At 55.4% G+C, this 17,582-nt stretch overlaps 1 protein-coding gene and 1 long non-coding RNA gene across 2 annotated transcripts; both read left to right on the top strand.

The window, feature by feature from the left end:
- The first annotated feature begins 2 nt into the window (after positions 1 to 2).
- LOC120709494 lies at positions 3 to 702 on the top strand. The gene is made up of 3 exons (XR_005689694.1): positions 3 to 170; positions 261 to 511; positions 651 to 702. It is a non-coding gene; the product is annotated as an uncharacterized LOC120709494 (long non-coding RNA).
- Positions 703 to 14,232: 13,530 nt separating this feature from the next.
- Positions 14,233 to 16,541, top strand: LOC120709493. The gene is made up of 8 exons (XM_039995158.1): positions 14,233 to 14,378; positions 14,467 to 14,559; positions 14,646 to 14,744; positions 14,821 to 15,168; positions 15,248 to 15,448; positions 15,543 to 15,776; positions 15,860 to 15,905; positions 16,284 to 16,541. Exons 4-8 carry the CDS (start codon positions 15,010 to 15,012, stop codon positions 16,301 to 16,303), a joined length of 660 nt encoding a protein of 219 aa, XP_039851092.1. The 5' UTR covers positions 14,233 to 14,378; positions 14,467 to 14,559; positions 14,646 to 14,744; positions 14,821 to 15,009; the 3' UTR covers positions 16,304 to 16,541.
- The last annotated feature ends 1,041 nt before the right edge of the window (positions 16,542 to 17,582 follow it).

Here is a 17,582-nt window from a genome sequence, read left to right as displayed (position 1 = left end):
CAATTTGCGTGTAAGGACTCCAAGAAACTATGCTGAGAATCTACATGAACAGATTACTCACAGTTCGCGCGCGCGGACACAAAGCAATTGTGCTAACAATTCTGCAAATGATCAGAATGGCCAAGATCGTAACAGCCAATTCACTGGAGATTTCTTACATGACAATGAAGGTCTTCAAGCATGTTTGTTGCTTATTATTGCAGCATAAATTTTGTCTTGTGATATTTCATACTTCTCACTCTTAAATTATTTTGATGCAGATTTGCAAAGGAGTTCACAAAAGAAGAGCAAAGGAAGGGGTATAACTAGAATGGATGAAATATTTGCAAGGACACCTAACATGCCAAAGATCAAAATAACACTCAATCAATATGGCCAGCCTGTAGGAAAGAATTCAAGGAAGTTTTCTAGAGTCCTTGGTTGTCAAGTGAGAAGGAAAATATCAGTTGGGTGTTCTGATTGGAGGCTTGTTAAACCTGAGAAGAAGTATGAAGTATGGACTGATATAAAGGTATGGACTGTTTCATTCTCCTGTGATCTTATCCTTTTTTTTCTCGAACACTGCACCAACACATCTTTATCTTAAGCATTGGCTGTTTGGAGTTTTTAATTTAAGCATTGACTGACTAGATCCTTTTCCAATGCACTAGGCAATCTATGATATCGACGATGCTGCTTTTGATTGGTTTATGAGTACTTGTGTGTCGGTACCCTGTAGCAGGGATACCCACTCTTACTGCGGCAAGGCAGGACCCGCATAGTTATCCGTAACCGCGTGCAAAGGACGGAGTAGCCAGGCCCCATGGGTCAGGCTCTTTCCTCACCAGGCCAATGGCCCCGGACTTGTTCTCCGCCTGGGGATAGGTCCGGAGACGCCACGTGCCCCTAAGGAAGGGAAGCTCCATATCGACAGCCGAGGCCTCGGATCCCCCATAGGGGTCCGGGACCTCCTGCATCCATCCGGACCTCCCATACTGCGTGGGGGTCCGGAGCCGCCACGTGTCCCGGAGGCACGGGTTCGAGCGCGAGCCTTCCGCTGGAAGACTCGCCCACCCACTGCATTTAATGCAGATGGTTGAGGCGTGCTCTGCCGCCACGGCACGTGGGACAGCCTTTGTCAGGCCTCACTGTGCACCGCGTATTACCAAGGTACACAGTGCAGCCGCCTGTGCCGCACCCACGCAGAGCCCGTCTGCAGCATTAAATGGATACGACGGTACGGCACTTTTCCATCATGCCGCCTACGCCGCAAGCTACACAGCCCGTTCAGCTACGTGGCAGGCGACGCCACTAGCTATGTCTGGCACCGTCCCGACAAGACAACGCCTGGACATGATGAACGAGGGACTCCAGGAGCAGGCAAGGGAATCCAGGAGAGAGATCTCCTTTGCCTGCGATGCCATAATGTATGAACAGTACGTTATTTTATACTACATCATTGGGCCCACCTGTCGGGGACCCAACAGCCATGTACGCGTCTCCCTTAAGATATAAAAGGGAAGCGCTCGCTGTGCACTACAAGCTCACGAGATCACACACAATACACAAGCTCTCTCGAACTCTCTCGAGGGAAGGCAATACAACACATAGTGGATGTAGGGTATTACGCTCCGGCGGCCCGAACCACTCTAAATCTTGCTGTGTTCATCGTGTTCTTGAGTGAGATCGAACTAGGACTAGCTAACCCCCGAGTACACACCCTCTGGACTAGGACGGGTGCCTTCCGCCACCCGGCTATGATTTGCAGCACCACGACATTTGGCGCGCCAGGTAGGGGCACTAGTTGGTCACAGTTCATCTCTTCCCCGTCTCCATGGTTCGTGTGGACGATGTGGAGATGACGGTGGGTGTGGCATCCTCCACGCCACACGCCTATCGAGTTCCTGCTCCAGGGGCAACTGTGCCTGTGGGGCAGGCACCGTCGGCGGCAGCGCGCGCTGCTCGACGGCAAGGGACAGGGCGGCCGTCACGGGCCCCCTCGCAGGCTGCGAGCGGCGGAGCGCTGGCGGCGGCTAGGGAGTTGTTTCGCAACCCTCCGGCTGCTGTAGCCTCGCCAGACACCCTGTGGTAGTGGCGGGACGATGTTGACCGTCTCCTCCATCTGGCTCAGACCTCCCCCAGTTCTGCAAGGACTGGGCAACGACCTCCGCCCGGCAATGCGGTGGTACCCTACCACCAGCGCCAGGGCGGTGCGTCGGCATCTGTGCGCTCCCCCACTGTGAGGGGTGCACGGACAGAAGACTTGCGGGCGGAGCTCAATCGCCGGCGCGCGGGAGAGGACGCCCGCATCTCCGTCGAGAGGGCGCGAGAGCGCCGCCTCAACATTGAGGGATGCAACCTCAATGCTGACTTGGACGTGGCAGCACCTAAGCCTCCAGTGAACGCCCGGATATAGGCGTGCGCCCCGGTGGCTGGGGTGGGCTGCGCTGCACTGGCAGAGCACCTCCGCGCGGTGGCATGGCCGTCCAAGTTCCGCCCGCACCTGCCGGAGAAGTACGACGGTACCACTAACCCGTCGGAATTCCTGCAGGTGTACATTACCGCCATTACAGCAGCTGGTGGTAATGACGCCGTCATGGCGAGCTACTTTCATGTAGCCTTGTCTGGGCCAGCTCGGACTTGGCTCATGAATCTCACACCTAGGACGATCCAGTCCTGGGAGGAGCTCTGTGCGAGGTTCACAGCGAACTTCGACAGTGCATACCAGCAGCATGGTGTGGAGGCACACCTTCACGCCGTGAGGCAAAAACCCGGAGAAACACTCCGGGCCTTCATCTCGCGCTTCACCAAGGTACGGGGTACCATTCCTCGTATCTCCGATGCATCTATTATCACTGCTTTCCGCCAGGGAGTACGTGACGAGAAGATGCTCGAGAAGCTGGCGACGCATGAGGTGGAAAGCGTTACAACGCTTTTCTCCCTGGCAGACAAGTGTGCCAGGGCCGCTGAGGGCCATGCATGGCACTCAGCCCCCCAAGACGGAGACACCAAAGCTGGTGGCTCCGGTGCTACCGCTCAGGGCGGTGGCAAGAAGAAGAAGGACAAGAACCGGAGTCGCGGGGAGCCGCATTCTGGTGGACCAGTCATTGCAGCAGCAGCACCAGTGGCGGCGCTGGCGGCTGCAGCAGCGGCCGGGGGCTAGAATGCACATGGCAAACGCCCTCGCCCGCAAGGTGGAAGCGGAGGTTCATGCCCAGTGCATCCCACCGCTCGCCACAGCGCCGCTGACTGCCGCGAGATCCAGAAGCTCGCGAAGCGGGTCAGTGGGCGGCGTGAGCAGTCCTCCAAGGACGGATCACCCCCTCCTCGCCAGCGGCCTGGCAAGGAGAAAGCCTCTGACAGCGGAACCGCTGCTGGGGAGAAGAAGCTGGTGTACCAGTCCCCCGCTCGGGAGCTGAAGGGCGTCTACCACGACGACGACTCCGATTCCGACAACGGCGACCGCCGCAAGAAGCTGTACGTAATGTACAGCGGGAGCTGGGAGCTTGTCCCCGGCGGGACGTGAAGACCCTTCACCGAGAGGTCCTTTCGGTGAAGCCAGGGGTCTCGAAGATAGCGCCGCACTAGAGGTGGATGAACACCACCATCTCTTTCGGGCCATCCGACTGCCCGGAGAATATGGCTGGGGCTGGTGTACTACCTCTAGTCACCGCCCCTGTCATATCCAACGTGAGGCTCTATCACGTGCTGATCGATGGGGGGGCTGGCCTCAACGTCATCAGCTATGCAGCATTCAAGCAGCTGCAGATCCCGGAGTCCAAGCTGACTCCCTCTCGCCCATTCTCCGGAGTGGGCCCACATCCGGTGTTCCCTCTGGGGAGCATCACACTGCCGGTCACGTTCGGGACCGAGGAAAACTTCCGCACAGAGCGTTCTGTTCGATCTTGCGGAGGTGAACCTCCCGTTCAACGCCATTATTGGCCGGCCGGCACTCTACCGCTTCATGGCCATTGCTCATTACGGATATTTGGTCTTGAAGATGCCTTCCCCTGCCGGTGTCCTCACCGTGCAGGGCGAGCACACCGCTTCCGTCGCTGCAGTTGAGAGACTGCATGCTCTGGCGGCAGAGGCTGCTCGTTCCGAGGAGGACCCATCCCCCTCGCAACCCAGGGGGCCTGCAAAGGTACCTAGGGTTCAGCCGTCTGATCCGGATGATGTACCCGTGAAGACGGTGCAGATTGGAGCGGACTCCACCAGGACCACCCGCATCGCGGGGAACCTGGAGGAGAAATAGGAAGACGCGCTCATCGCTTTCCTCCAGGCAAATGTCGACGTGTTCGCCTGGGAACCGTCGCGGATGCCCGGGATCCCCAGGGAAGTGATCGAGCACAATCTGAGGATCTACCCTGACGCCACGCCGGTGCGCCAGAAGCCTCGGAAGCAGTCCATGGAGCGGCAGAACTTCATCTGCAAAGAAGTGCACAAGCTGCTGCACGCTGGCTTCATCGAGGAGGTCCACAACCCCAAGTGGTTGGCCAATCCGGTCGTCATCCCGAAGGCCAACGGGAAGCTTCGGATGTGCATCGACTACACCAGCCTCAACAAGGCATGTCCTAGAGACCCCTATCCTCTTCCACGTATCGATCAGATCATGGACTCCACCTCTAGGTGTGACCTTTTGTCTTTCCTAGATGCATACTCTGGTTTCCACCAGATTTAGATGTCTAGAAAGGATAGGAAGCATACTGCTTTTGTAACAGTAGATGGGCTTTATTGCTACATTGTCATGCCGTATGGTCTAAGGAATGCCTTGCCCACGTTTGTACGGGCTATGAACAAAACCTTCTGTAATCTAATTAGAGATGTTGTTGAGGTGTATGTTGATGACATTGTGGTCAAGACCAAGGTAGGGTCAACATTAGTGGAGGACCTATCCCTCGTCTTCGACCGGCTCCGTGCCACGCGCACGAAGCTGAACCCCGAGAAGTGCATCTTCGGCGTCTCAGCGGGGAAGCTACTGGGTTTCCTGGTCTCTCATCGAGGCATCGAGGCAAACTCAGCCAAGATCAAGGCGATCGAAGCGAAGAGGCCTCCCGGCCGCATCAAGGACGTCCAGAAGATTACTGGATCTCTCGCCGCTCTTAGCCGCTTCATATCGAGGCTGGCTGAGAGGGCCCTCCCTTTCTTCAAACTATTGAGGAAGTCCGGTCCATTCTCTTGGACCGAAGAGGCTGAGCAAGCCTTCCAGGAACTGAAGCGACATCTCACCTCACTGCCAGTATTGGTGGCTCCAGAGCCTGGTGAGACGTTGTTTCTGTATCTTGCTACGTCTGCAGAGGCAGTCAGCATGGTGCTAGTTGCTGAGAGGACGGAGCAAACTCGCCAGGGGGACACCAGGGTCTCCCCGGCCAAGGATGGTGAGCCGGACCCCAGACACGGGGGCCCGTCAGCCTCACCTCTGCCTGAAGCTCCGGAACCCGGACAGGAGGGTCCGGAGGAGCCTCGTACCAGTGGGAACCTAGGACCGCTGGGGGCCCAAGGACCTGACGTGGAGGATAAGGGCGAACCGGACCCGGTCACCAGGGTCCGGACCATCCAAAAGCCAGTCTACTACGTCAGCGAAGTCCTCCACGAGGCGAAGGCTAGGTATCTTGAGACGCATAAGCTTATCTATGCGATACTTATTGCGTCCAGGAAACTGCGCCACTACTTTCAGGCACACCGAGTTGTTGTAGTAACCTCTTACCAGCTAAGAGCGATCCTACACAACTCCAACGCCACAGGCAATATCGTAGGGTGGGCGGTAGAGCAGGCTGAGTTCGAACTGGACTTCCAGCCTCGCCATGCAGTCAAGAGCCAAATCCTGGCTGATTTCATAGCGGAGTGGACTCCTTCCCCAAGCAATTCCGGGGGTCCGGACTTCAATGCCGGACCCCCGGAGCTGGGAATTAGGACACCAGTCTTCACCGAGCCCCACTGGACACTCTTCTTCGACGGGTCCGCCCGCGAGAAGTGGGCCGGAGCTGGCGTGGTCCTCATCGACCCAAATGGAGATCAGCTGAAGTACATGGTGCACCTTGAGTTCAAGGCCACCAACAACATGGCGGAGTACGAAGCTCTGATCTTTGGTCTGATGCAAGCCCTGTCTCTGGGGGTCCGGCAGCTTCTGGTGAAGGGGGACTCTCAGCTAATCATCAAGCAGGTCTGAGGGGATTGCAGCTGCAACAATCCTTAGCTCGCGGCATACCTCATACACATGAGGAAGCTCGAGAAGGACTTCGACGCCTTGGAGCTGCAACACGTTCCCCGCGAACTCAACTCAGCAGCGGATGATCTCTCCACGAGAGCATCTACCTGGGCACCCGTGCCCGAGGGCGTCTTTGAAAGACGGCTACTGAGACCTACCGCCCAGCGTGCCGAGCTGGGTGAAGGGGATCATGCTAGCACCTCGAAGCTAGCAGTCCCGGTGGCATTCCACCTATGGTGCCCGACCTGGGCTATGTGTTCTATTGAGGATCCTGGAGACCTCATAGAGCCACCCCCACTTGCTCAGGGAACGCCCGATGTATGGATCTCCGAGATCCGGGGTTACCTGAAAGATAACATCCTCCCCTGATGATGATGTGTCCGCAGAGCGCATAGTCCGGTTGGCTCAACGCTACGCGGTGGTAGAAGGGGTTCTCTACCGCCGTGGCGCCAATGGTGTCCTCATGCGATGCATCTCCCAGGGAGAGGCCCGCGAGTTGCTCGCGGAGATCCATGGAGGCGAGTGTGGAAGTCATTCCTCATCTCGCACGCTTGTTGGCAAGGCCTTTCGGCATGGTTTCTACTGGCCAACAGCACTCCAGGATGCGGCTAAGCTGGTAAAATCCTGCAAAGCATGCCAGTTCCATGCAAAGCAAATACACATACTAGCTCAAGCTCTGCAAATGATTCCGCCCTCATGGCCATTTGCCGTGTGGGGTGTGGATATCCTGGGGCCATTCCCCCGGGCCGTCGGCGAGTACCGGTTCCTCTACGTCGCCATCACAAGTTCACAAAGTGGCCGGAGGTTACCCCTGTGGTGAATATCACAAAGAAATCAGCAGTCGCATTCCTCAAGTCTATTGTGTGCAGATTTGGCGTCCCAAACCGCATCATCGCGGACAACGGGACCCAATTCAAAAGCAGACTCTTCCAAAAGTACTGCGAGGACATCGACATCCAGCTATGCGTTGCGTCCGTAGCACATCCCCACAGCAATGGACAGGTTGAGAGAGCGAAAGCAGAGATCCTCAGGGGACTCAAGACCCGCACCTACAACTGCTTGAAAAAGCATGGTGCCAAATGGGTTGATGAGCTTCCATGTGTACTATGGGGCAACCGGACCACACCCAGCCGAGCCACCGGGGAGACTCCGTTCTTCCTGGTCTATGGGGCCGAAGCATGCCTTCCCCCAGAAATTCGCATGGGCTCACCACGGGTCCAGGCTTTTGACGAATCCATGCAGGAGCAGCTGCGGTGTGACGATGTGGACTTCATTGACGAACAAAGGTGGCGAGCAGCAATCCGAAATGCACGCTACAACCAGGCACTCAGGCGCTATCATCAACGGTTCGTACACAGTAGGGAGCTCCGGGCTGGCGACCTCGTCCTCAGATGGATCCTGAGCCGAGCAGGGCTCCACAAACTTTCCCCCAGCTGGGAGGGGCCCTTCAAGGTTACAGAGGTATGCCGGCCCGGATGCGTTCGCCTCGCCACAGAAGATGGAGTGCCGCTGCCCAACCCATGGAACATAGAGCATCTGCGTAAGTTTTACACCTAGGCAGAGCAGGGAAATAAACTTTTCCTTTGTAATAAGTTAGAGTTAGCGTGCGGCCCAGAACGGTTGGGGGCCACCCTTGTAAACCCGACCTCTGGCATCCATCGCACCGTCGGCTAACGCGCGGCTTAGAGCGGTAGAGGTCCGACCTCATAAACCCGGCCTCTGGCATCCATCGCGCAAGGCCATGTACATCAAGATTGCAAAGGAAATAATTTCTCGCAGTTCTGCCTTTGTGTCAAAATTTAATTTTGCATTCTGATTCTCGAGATTTTACCTTTCTAACCCCCGCGTAGACCTCCACTCTTGTTGCTACAACTAAGATCTGTATTGAGTCGCTGGACTGGCGTACATATCCGGACCCTCTTGCTACTGGGAGAGGGGTCCGGACCCCTAAGAACCAGCTCTGGAGAGGGGGTACTTGTTTCCTGGGGTGGTCCGGAGCCCTATGTAGCCGCTTAGCCGGTTCCGTACCCAAAGCCTACACACTCCACCACCCTGTAACGAGTGCCCTAGTACCCAGGGCTGGGTAATTAGGGGCCTGGACCTCATTCCAGTTCAAGAGTTGGCTTCCTAAGTCCTACACGGCATGTCCAGCCCTATATCTCAAAGGATCGAGTACAACAAAGTGACCTCACCCACTGCTGCGAAGGGTCTGGGACGATGAAGCCAGGTCCGGAAAGATCGTGCTGTTTCCTGGAGTGGTCCGGAGCCCTGTGTAGCACCTTAGCCTGGTTCCGTACCCTAAGCCTACGCACTCCACCACTCTGTAACAAGCACTGAGCTACCCGGACCTGTGCATCTAGAGCCCCGGACCTGGTACCAGCCTGGGACCGGTCCAGGAGGAGTCCCACGGGCCTACTACTAAGCTGTAACTTTGAAATGGTACACAGGTTAAGCCATAACTGGTGGTAGCCAGCCTCAAACCATTGAGCCTACCTACCAGGGGGTCCTGGCATCCGCTTCAAAGGTTTCATGCAGATCAAGGTCCAGTCTCAATGGTAGATAGACTCAAAACAACTGAGTCTATCTCCCAGGGGGGCCCGGAGCATCCGCTTTGTCCCAAGAGATCATGAATGGATTCTGCATGTGTCAAACACCTAAGTTGCAGTATCATTACTACCGTATAAGCGAATTTGATTCTTCTCTCTGTAGTTCTGTATGCTACACAGGGAACAAGACGCTTGCTCGCCTTGCAAACTGTGCAGCATCTATGCCCAAGGAGGTCCAGAGTATCTTCTATGGGTCAGGTGGCAGACAGGTCCAATCAACTGAACCTATCCGCCAGGGGGCCAGGGCGCCGGGGTGCTGCATACCGCAAATCAGCAACTGACAAACAGCTAAGTTGAAGTTTTTCTTCTATTTCAAAAATTTCAACTAATACAATGTTTGTTACATAATGCAAAAGATACAAAGATACAATCCCCAGCTCAAGGGTCTGCAGGCTCCCGCTTGAAGTAGGCGGCAACGAAGTCGACGACCTCCCGCACGCTGTCTCCGCTACAGGACCATCGACCACGGGCGTCAGCGAGATGGCCGGGTCATGGCTCCGGAGGCAGGTCAGGATGTGCTCCGCCACCATCCGGATCAGCTCGCGACCCTCGGTTTCGAGCTGACCAGCAAGGACCGGCTCTAGACACCGGAGCCTATCCGAAGCAGAACTCAGCATTGGGAGGGCGTCAGCTATCGAAGCTGGCGGCTCCGCCACCTGGATTGGGCTCATTCCAAGTGGCACCAGTGCTAGGCTCGCTTCGGTCGTCCAGTCAGCGATCCACTGGGCCTCCACGCGCTGGTCCTCCTGGTGCTTCCGGACCGCCTCCTGGACCGCCTCTTGCACCCGAGTGTCCAGCGTCGCCATGGCCACCTCCACCTCGCGGGACCTCTCCTCGAGCTCGCGAGACCTCTCCTCGAGCTCGGCCTTCCTCTTCTCCGACCACTCCTTCAGCTTCTTGAGGGAGTCCCGCTGGCACCCAAGTTCCTTCTCTATGCCGGTAGCGTGGGCCTCCCGCTTGGAGAGGGACCTCCGGTCCTCCTCCAGCTCCGCATCGGCATCCGCCAGCTTGCTGGCCCTCTCCTCCAGCTGTTTCTACCTCCCAGCCAGGGTCCCAGAGAGCTCGTCTAGCTCCTGCCTGCGGATCTCGAGACCCTGGCTGCGAGTCTCCAGCTCGGACTGCTGGGCCGCGAGGCGAGTCTCAAGGTCGGACCGCTGAGCCGCGAAGCCAACAACCTCCAAGGCAAAAGTCTCCTCCCGTTGAGCCAGGGTCTTCTCCCGGCTCGATACTGCAAGCTCCCGGTTGAATACCTTCAGAAGGTTGGCTCGATAGGCCTCCTGGTCGGCTTTGAGCTTCGACCGGGTTTCCGCAGCATGGGAGGCTTCCGCCTTCGTGTGCGCCTCCAGGCGGGTGTGCCAGTCGGAGAGGCGCTGGCGTTCGCTCTCCAGGGCAGACCACTCCCGCCGGAAGGCCGCCTCAGCGGAGGAGGTTGCCTCCACTATCGACCGCCGGACCTGGGTCAGCACCTGGGGAAGGGGAGTCGCTTCCTCATCCGGGAGTTGGAGCTGCAGGAGTCGCCTACCAAAGACCACCTCCAACTCCTCCTCTGCAACAGGACCAGAGCTGGAGGTGGGGGCTTCTGCTGCAGCACTTGTCTCCGGTGCCTCAGCCGCCGCCGCGTCGGGTGTGGCTGCGCCCAGTGCCGGCGCCTCCGCTGCCGATGCGTCGGGTGCGGCTGCGCCAAGCACCGGCGCCTCCACCGCCGCAGCGTCGGGGGCGGCAGTGCCCAGTGCCGGCGTCTCAGCCACCGCAGCGTCGGGTGCGGCAGCGCCCAGCACCGGCGCCTCCACCGCCGCAGCGTCGGGTGCGCCAGCACCCAGTGCCGGCGTCTCAGCCGCCGCAGCGTCGGGTGCGGCAGCGCCCAGCACCGACGCCTCCGCCGTCGTTGCGTCGGGTGCGGCTGCGCCCAGCACCGGCGCCTCCGCCGCCGCTGCATCTGCTGCGCCTGCCACAGGCGCCCCCGCCGCCGCAGCGTTGTGTGCTGCTGAGTCTGGCAAAGACGCGCCTGTCAGCACCACATCGGGCATCACCGGGCTGGCAGAGGTCACTGTACCTAAGGATCCCGCACCCGCCATTGCCGCTGCTGTCGCCGCCGAGGCCACGGCCACCTGGGCACCAGCCGACGAGCCGACGATGGTAGAAGAACTGCTGGGGCGAGGAGCCCTGGCAACAAGCGGAGAAACCTTCAGCAAAAAGCAGAGCACCTGGCATAGGGGAAGAGAGCAGAATAACACTAACCCAGAAGTGCCGGGTACCCAGCATCCTCGGAGGCCCGACCTCCGCTCCTGCTGTTCCTGCTGCTGCTGCTGCTGCTCCCGCAGTTGCAATACAGGCGCAACCCGGGCTTGCTCCTGCTGCTGCTGCTGTTCCCGTGGCTGCGGTGCGGGCGCAACTCGGGGTCGCACCTGTTACTGCTATTGCCGCTCTCGCGCCTGCTGCAGCTGCTCCTGTAGCTGCTGCTGCTGCTGTTGCTGCCGGCGGGAGGTATCTCTCAGCGGCGATGGCGGCGGCGCAGTCGCCCCGGAGGACCCGCGAGGGCCGGCAGCCCGGGAGCTACCCTAGCCCGTGCCCTCAGAGGTCCTCTGACGCTTCGTGACGGGCTCCGTGACTAGGGTCCCACCACCCCAGAGTAGCCTGCGCCGGCCTGCATCCCCCGACGATGCACCGGAGCTGCCCTGTACCTGGCTGGAACCGGCTGTAGCCGCGCTACTGGCCACGGCCTGCTTCCCCTTCGTGGTGGCGCCGGACCCCGCGGTGCTCTGTGTAGCTTGATCCCCTGATGCGCCAGGGATCCAGAGCCCACGGTTCGGATCGCCCCCGGTCTGGTGTGGGGCCAGCCCCCCGTCGTCAAGAGTTGGCAGGGTAGCCAGCACCGCCACCCTCGCGGAGTCCTCGCAGAGGGGGACAATACCCTGAGGGAGGATCAGGTTCTCCGAGATGAAGGTGTCTCCCATCACGGCCTGCACCAGGACCTCCAAGGCTTCCTGGGTCAGGTCACTCCCCTCTCCGCAGTGGGTCTTGCTGCAGTCGTTGAGGCTGGTGAAGCTCCAAGTAGGGCGCAGCCGCTGCTTCAGGGGGGCGATCCGGCGCTTCAGGAAATCTCCGAGCACGTGCCACGAAGTGAGGCCGCTCTCCGCCAGCGACCTGATCTTGCCCAGCACGGAGTCGAATTCTGGCTGCAGGGACGGCTTGGCCCTCCAGGATCCACGGTCCGTGGCAGGTCCCTCGGTCGGCAGGGCGATGCGCTCGTTGGCTTCGATGGTGGTGACCACCCAATCCCTGCGCCACTCCTCCCACTTTGCGCTAGTAAGGCCGGGAATGTAAGGCGGCGGCAGGTCACTCCTTATCTGGAAGTAGTACCCCCCCCCCACTTCGTCCTTGCTCCTTCCGGACCTCACCAGGACGAAGAAGTAGCGGAAGAGGATAACGTAGGGCCGCACCCCCACGAACATCTCGCACAAATGCACGAAGATGGACGTCAGGAGGAGGGAGTGGGGCATCAGGTGCTGAAGTTGGAGGCCGAAGTCTTCCAGCAGCAGTAGCAGGAACGAAGAGATTGACAGCCCCACGCCGGTGGAGATGTGTGAGGTGAATAGCATAAACTCCCCGGCGCGGAGGTTGCCAAGAGGAACCGAACCTGCTCGGACCCCCCAACCGGTCTCCTGAGCACTCCACCCAAGCAGGCGGCGCACCGTGTTCAACTCCTCCTCGGACTGGAAACGGCGAGGATGAGCAAGGGATGCCATCTCTCTATGGAGGTGAGGAGCAGCCTGCGAGGGGGAGCAAGGGGCAAGGAAAGCTCGAAGGCAAAGGGGCGCAAAGGTTGGAAGGAAAAAGATGAATGCGGGAAAGTAACCGCGGTATACGGTTCGCCCCATTATAAAGCCTGACTCAACCGGCGCGCCCCGGAACCATCGCTGGAACCCAAGCGACGCCCGCACCTGATGTTAACCGCCCAGTCCCTGACAAGGGGGCCCAGGCCCATCTGTCAGGGAGGGCGGGTGACCAACAAAGGCGTGAAAAGGCGGGATCTGAACCGTCGCCCACGCGCGAAGCGAGGCGGAAACTGAGCTGACGTGCGTGTATTAAGCGCTGGCGTGGCCGAGCTTTTCGGGAACTGTGCCGGTGGTAAATGTACCATTTACTCCGGCCGCAACAATGCCGAGCGTCGCGCGCGTGATGAGGGGAACCACTGTGCGTGGGGGCCATGTGTCAGTAAGCCGTTGCGATGTGATGAGGCAGCAAACAACCCGACGGATGGACAAAGCCGGTCGAGGCCCATGCAGTAAGAAGCTTCAAGCTATGTAGAGCCAAATCTCAGTAGTGGCCCCACCTGCGGGTTCGTACCTCCCCCAAGGTGGGCCCAGGGGCCACTGTCGGTACCCTGTAGCAGGGATACCCACTCTTACTGCGGCAAGGCAGGACCCGCATAGTTATCCGTAACGCGCGCAAAGGACGGAGTAGCCAGGCCCCACGGGTCAGGCTCTTTCCTCACCAGGCCAATGGCCCCGGACCTGTTCTCCGCCTGGGGATAGGTCCGGAGATGCCACGTGCCCCTAAGGAAGGGAAGCTCCATGTCGACAGCCGAGGCCTCGGAACCCCCATAGGGGTCCGCGACCTCTTGTGTCCATCCGGACCTCCCATACTGTGTGGGGGTCCGGAGCCGCCACGTGTCCCGGAGGCACGGGTTCGAGCGCGAGCCTTCCGCTGGAAGACTCGCCCACCCACTGCATTTAATGCAGATGGTTGAGGCGTGCTCTGCCGCCACGGCACGCGGGACAGCCTTTGTCAGGCCTCACTGTGCACCGCGTATTACCAAGGTACACAGTGCAGCCGCCTATGCCGCACCCATGCAGAGCCCGTCTGCAGCATTAAATGGATACGACGGCACAGCACTTTTCCATCATGCCGCCTACGCCACAAGCTACACAGCCCGTTCAGCTACGTGGCAGGCGACGCCACTAGCTACGTCTAGCACCGTCCCGACAAGACAGCGCCTGGACATGATGAACGAGGGACTCCAGGAGCAGGCAAGAGAATCCAGGAGAGAGATCTCCTTTGCCTGCGATGCCATAATGTATGAACAGTACGTTATTTTATACTACATCGTTGGGCCCACCTGTCGGGGACCCAATAGCCATGTACGTGCCTCCCTTGAGATATAAAAGGGAAGCGCTCGCTGTGCACTACAAGCTCACGAGATCACACACAATACACAAGCTCTCTCGAACTCTCTCGAGGGAAGGCAATACAACACATAGTGGACATAGGGTATTACGCTCCGGCGGCCCGAACCACTCTAAATCTTGTTGTGTTCATCGTGTTCTTGAGTGAGATCGAACTAGGACTAGCTAACCCCCGAGTACACACCCTCTGGGCTAGGGCGGGTGCCTTCCGCCACCTGGCTGTGGTTTGCAGCACCACGACATTTTGGAAAGAAATGGAATGAGTTCAAGGCAAAGCTAAAGGCACTGTATTTTAGTGGCAAATTTACTGATGATGAAATAAAGGAAAAAAGTGGGGAAAGAATTAATGATGCTGACTGGAATTTTCTTATTAACTATTGGAAGTCTCCTGAATCTGAAGTAAGTAACAGCTAACATGACTTTGGAGCAAGTAACTACTAACATGAATCTGATTATAAACATTTGCATTTAACTGTTTCTATCACAGAGGCGCACAAAAAGAGCGAAAACAAATCGTGGAAAGCTACAGCTACATCATACATCGGGCAGCAAGAGCTTCGCCTGTTCTGGGCATGAATTGGTCTAGAAAACTTTCTTTTGTATACTGAAAATTAATACCCTTGAAAAAACCATGCATTTTTAGTACTAAAAGTGAAACACTTGTAGGGTGATGAGCTAGGGTGTCCTCCTCGAAGAGATGAACTCTATATCAAAACACATACAAGAAAAAATGGAGTTCCTTCAAGGCAGGCAGCACCAATAATTGTGAGTTCTGTCCTAAAAACTTCGCAATGTGTAATATTATTTCTGGTGCATAAACTTTCCTATTTCATTTTTGTAGAGTAAACTTAAAAACATTGTTGAAGTCCGTCCAGAGTTAAAGGATAGAACAATTCAGCAAGGTGATGCATTTGCTTCTGTTTGTGGAGAAAAGGAGCCTAGAGGACGTGTGCGTGTCCTAGGTCTAGGGCCAACTCCGCAAGATGTTGGTACCCCAGGGTTGAAGTGTTTCATACCTACAAGGCTTCAAATGGAAATTTTGGCTCATAAAAAGGCCGAAGGGGAGAAAGCAGCACTTGAACAGCGCATATTGGACATGGAGGAGGAAATCCGAGAGGAAAGGATGGTGCGAGAAAGTCATAATATTGAAGACAACTCGCAGCATGGTTCTAATTCACGACGCCAGGAGGTAAAACACTTCCACCAGCTTTTGCCTTGCCTTCCACCAATACCTAAAATCTTATATGATAGTTTGATGCTTCATGTAGAGCCCAAGATCCGAAGAACTTGTCAATGAGCAACATGATGTTCAGTGTGGAGATGATGTTTCTGATGATCAGCACTACGATGACTCTGAGGATGAGAACTTTCTTGACCAGAGGCGTGTTGCTACCCCCTCCCCGCCTGCCATGGAGATTACAACCACGCTGAGGAATGATGCTGCCCCTCGCTTTGCCCATGATGAACTTGTAATCCTCTCAACCTTCGTACAGAATTCCTAGTTGTGATCTAATATATGCTCCCTATATTTATTCAAGTCTCATAAATGCATCATCTATTTAGGTTGGAAAGGAGGTGATATTATATGCCATATTGAGATCTGATCAAGCTGTGGCTAAGGGTATAATTATTTCAACTGATCCAAGCTCTGAGGTAGGTCAGCCTCTTGGAAGGCAATATTGTGAAGTTATTGTGAATATTGTGCTCAAAAGGGATGCAATTCTGCCTCGCCCCTATGATGAAATGGAGGTTATGGGCGATGCTGATATGATGTCAGTTGCGTGGCCATACAAGAAAGTAACAACTTTAAACTTGACTTTATTTCTTATTTTGATATGTGATGAGTAACCATAGTTTCTAATTACTAATATTTTTCATAGCTGAAGGTTGTCAACAAGACATCAAAGTCAGCCCATGGGTTTGCAGGTAATTTATTCTGAATTTACTTTATACAAACAGCATAATATGTAGTCTATTTCCATGCATTCTACCATCTGTTTAGTGATGATTAGCCCCAAAATAGCCATAGCTGCTACCTTTTTATCACCTGCTTTTACATGTGGCTTGAATTTGTAGACAGCCTCTAGTTTTCTTTATAGTAGCATTAAAACTCTATCTTGCTGTGCTACTGCAGCTAGTGTTCATAAAGCAAATCCTAGCATTTGATTGTAGCTGTCAAAATGTTTGAACATGGATAGATATACAGTATAGTATGTCAAATTGTAGCATTTCTTATTTTTCATTTAACCTTCTGAAACTTGGGTGAAAGTAAATGCTGATTCAATGGCAACTTCGATTTTTCAGGGACTTCCGGGAGATGCTAGAGGAAGGCATGGATGCTCTGCTATTTTGGATCTCATGGATGCTCTGCTATTTTGGATCTCATAGGAGGATATATGAGACATTTTGTAAACAAATGTAGTGGTTATGCAAGCCAAATATGTGAGATGTGCCAACCAAACTTTATGGTTGTGTGAACACTTAATCTTTTTGGTGGCTGGATGCTGTGTTGATGTGTTGGCTGCTATATATGTACTAGTTGCAATGGAGTTATTAGTACAAGTTCAAACTATTATGGCTTCCGTGAACAGATCTTGAGCAATATATATTGTCTGGTGATCAATGTGTGTATATATGTGTGCTTCCATTTAGTGAAATCAATTTTATCTAATGCTCAATGTGATCTTGTTTGGGATTAATGTTGATTTAATTATTGTCTGCTATAATTAGTGTGAGCTTAATTATTTGCCTGATTTGTAAGATCATCTGATTGTTTGTCGCTACAGACAAATATAGCGTCCAACAATCAGACGCCATAAGTTCTAACAGCCAGTTAGTCGGCATATGTATGTCTGTCGGTATTTCTCGCTCTAGCGTCCAATAGTCAGTCGCTATAGGGCTGTCCGTCGGCATAAGGTTATAGCGACGCCACTTTCAACGACCAAAGGCGTCAGTCGCTATAAGTCTATAGCGACTGATGGTCAGACGCTGATTCAGTCTTTGCCGACCAAATTGTAGTCGTCATTTGGGGGGCTGTGGTGTAGTGAGCATCAAGAGCATGCCAGTTTACCGAATCAAAATCTTTGCGAAAGTCCAACTTGAGTATGATGGCCGAAACACCCCGCGTGTGACAGTACTGGAAAACCTCAGTCGCATAAATAAAGTTCTCGGTGATGCAGCGTCCTTTGATGAAGCCAGTTTGATCAGAGTGCACATGCTGAGGAATGAACGGCTGCAAGCGAAGTGTCATGCCTTTAGTGCAAATCTTGGTGATGTAATTCTGCAGGGAGATAGGCCTGTAGTCTTTTGCCAAAAGTGAGGTCGCTCTTTAGGGTAGCAGGGCAAGGTAAGCCTTGTTGATGCACTCAATGTCAGCTGTGCCACCATGGAACACATTCAGGAAGGCCAGCAGATCATGCTTAACCAAGTCCCAATTTTCTCTGAAGAAGAGAGGAGTGAAACAATCAGGCCCAGGGGCAATGTCAGTCTTCATGGAGAAAAGAATGACCTTGAGCTCCTCTAGGGTGAACGGGCCAATCAAGGCATTAGCTTGACCCGTGGTGAGAGCGGTGCAGCTGAGAGTGGACACTAGATTCGGCATTG

The sequence above is a fragment of the Panicum virgatum genome, chromosome 5K (genome assembly GCF_016808335.1).
Source record: "Panicum virgatum strain AP13 chromosome 5K, P.virgatum_v5, whole genome shotgun sequence".
NCBI classification, from domain to species: Eukaryota; Viridiplantae; Streptophyta; class Magnoliopsida; order Poales; family Poaceae; genus Panicum; species Panicum virgatum.
This window is presented reverse-complemented; position numbering and strand designations above follow the sequence as displayed.

Excerpts from the sequence above, each read along its gene's own strand:
- LOC120709493 (XM_039995158.1), top strand. The coding sequence starts at position 15,010 with ATGGAAATTTTGGCTCATAAAAAGGCCGAAGGGGAGAAAGCAGCACTT. Across the intron at positions 15,169-15,247 it reads CTAATTCACGACGCCAGGAG|AGCCCAAGATCCGAAGAACT; the intron begins GTAAAACACTTC and ends TGCTTCATGTAG. Across the intron at positions 15,777-15,859 it reads TTGCGTGGCCATACAAGAAA|CTGAAGGTTGTCAACAAGAC; the intron begins GTAACAACTTTA and ends TATTTTTCATAG.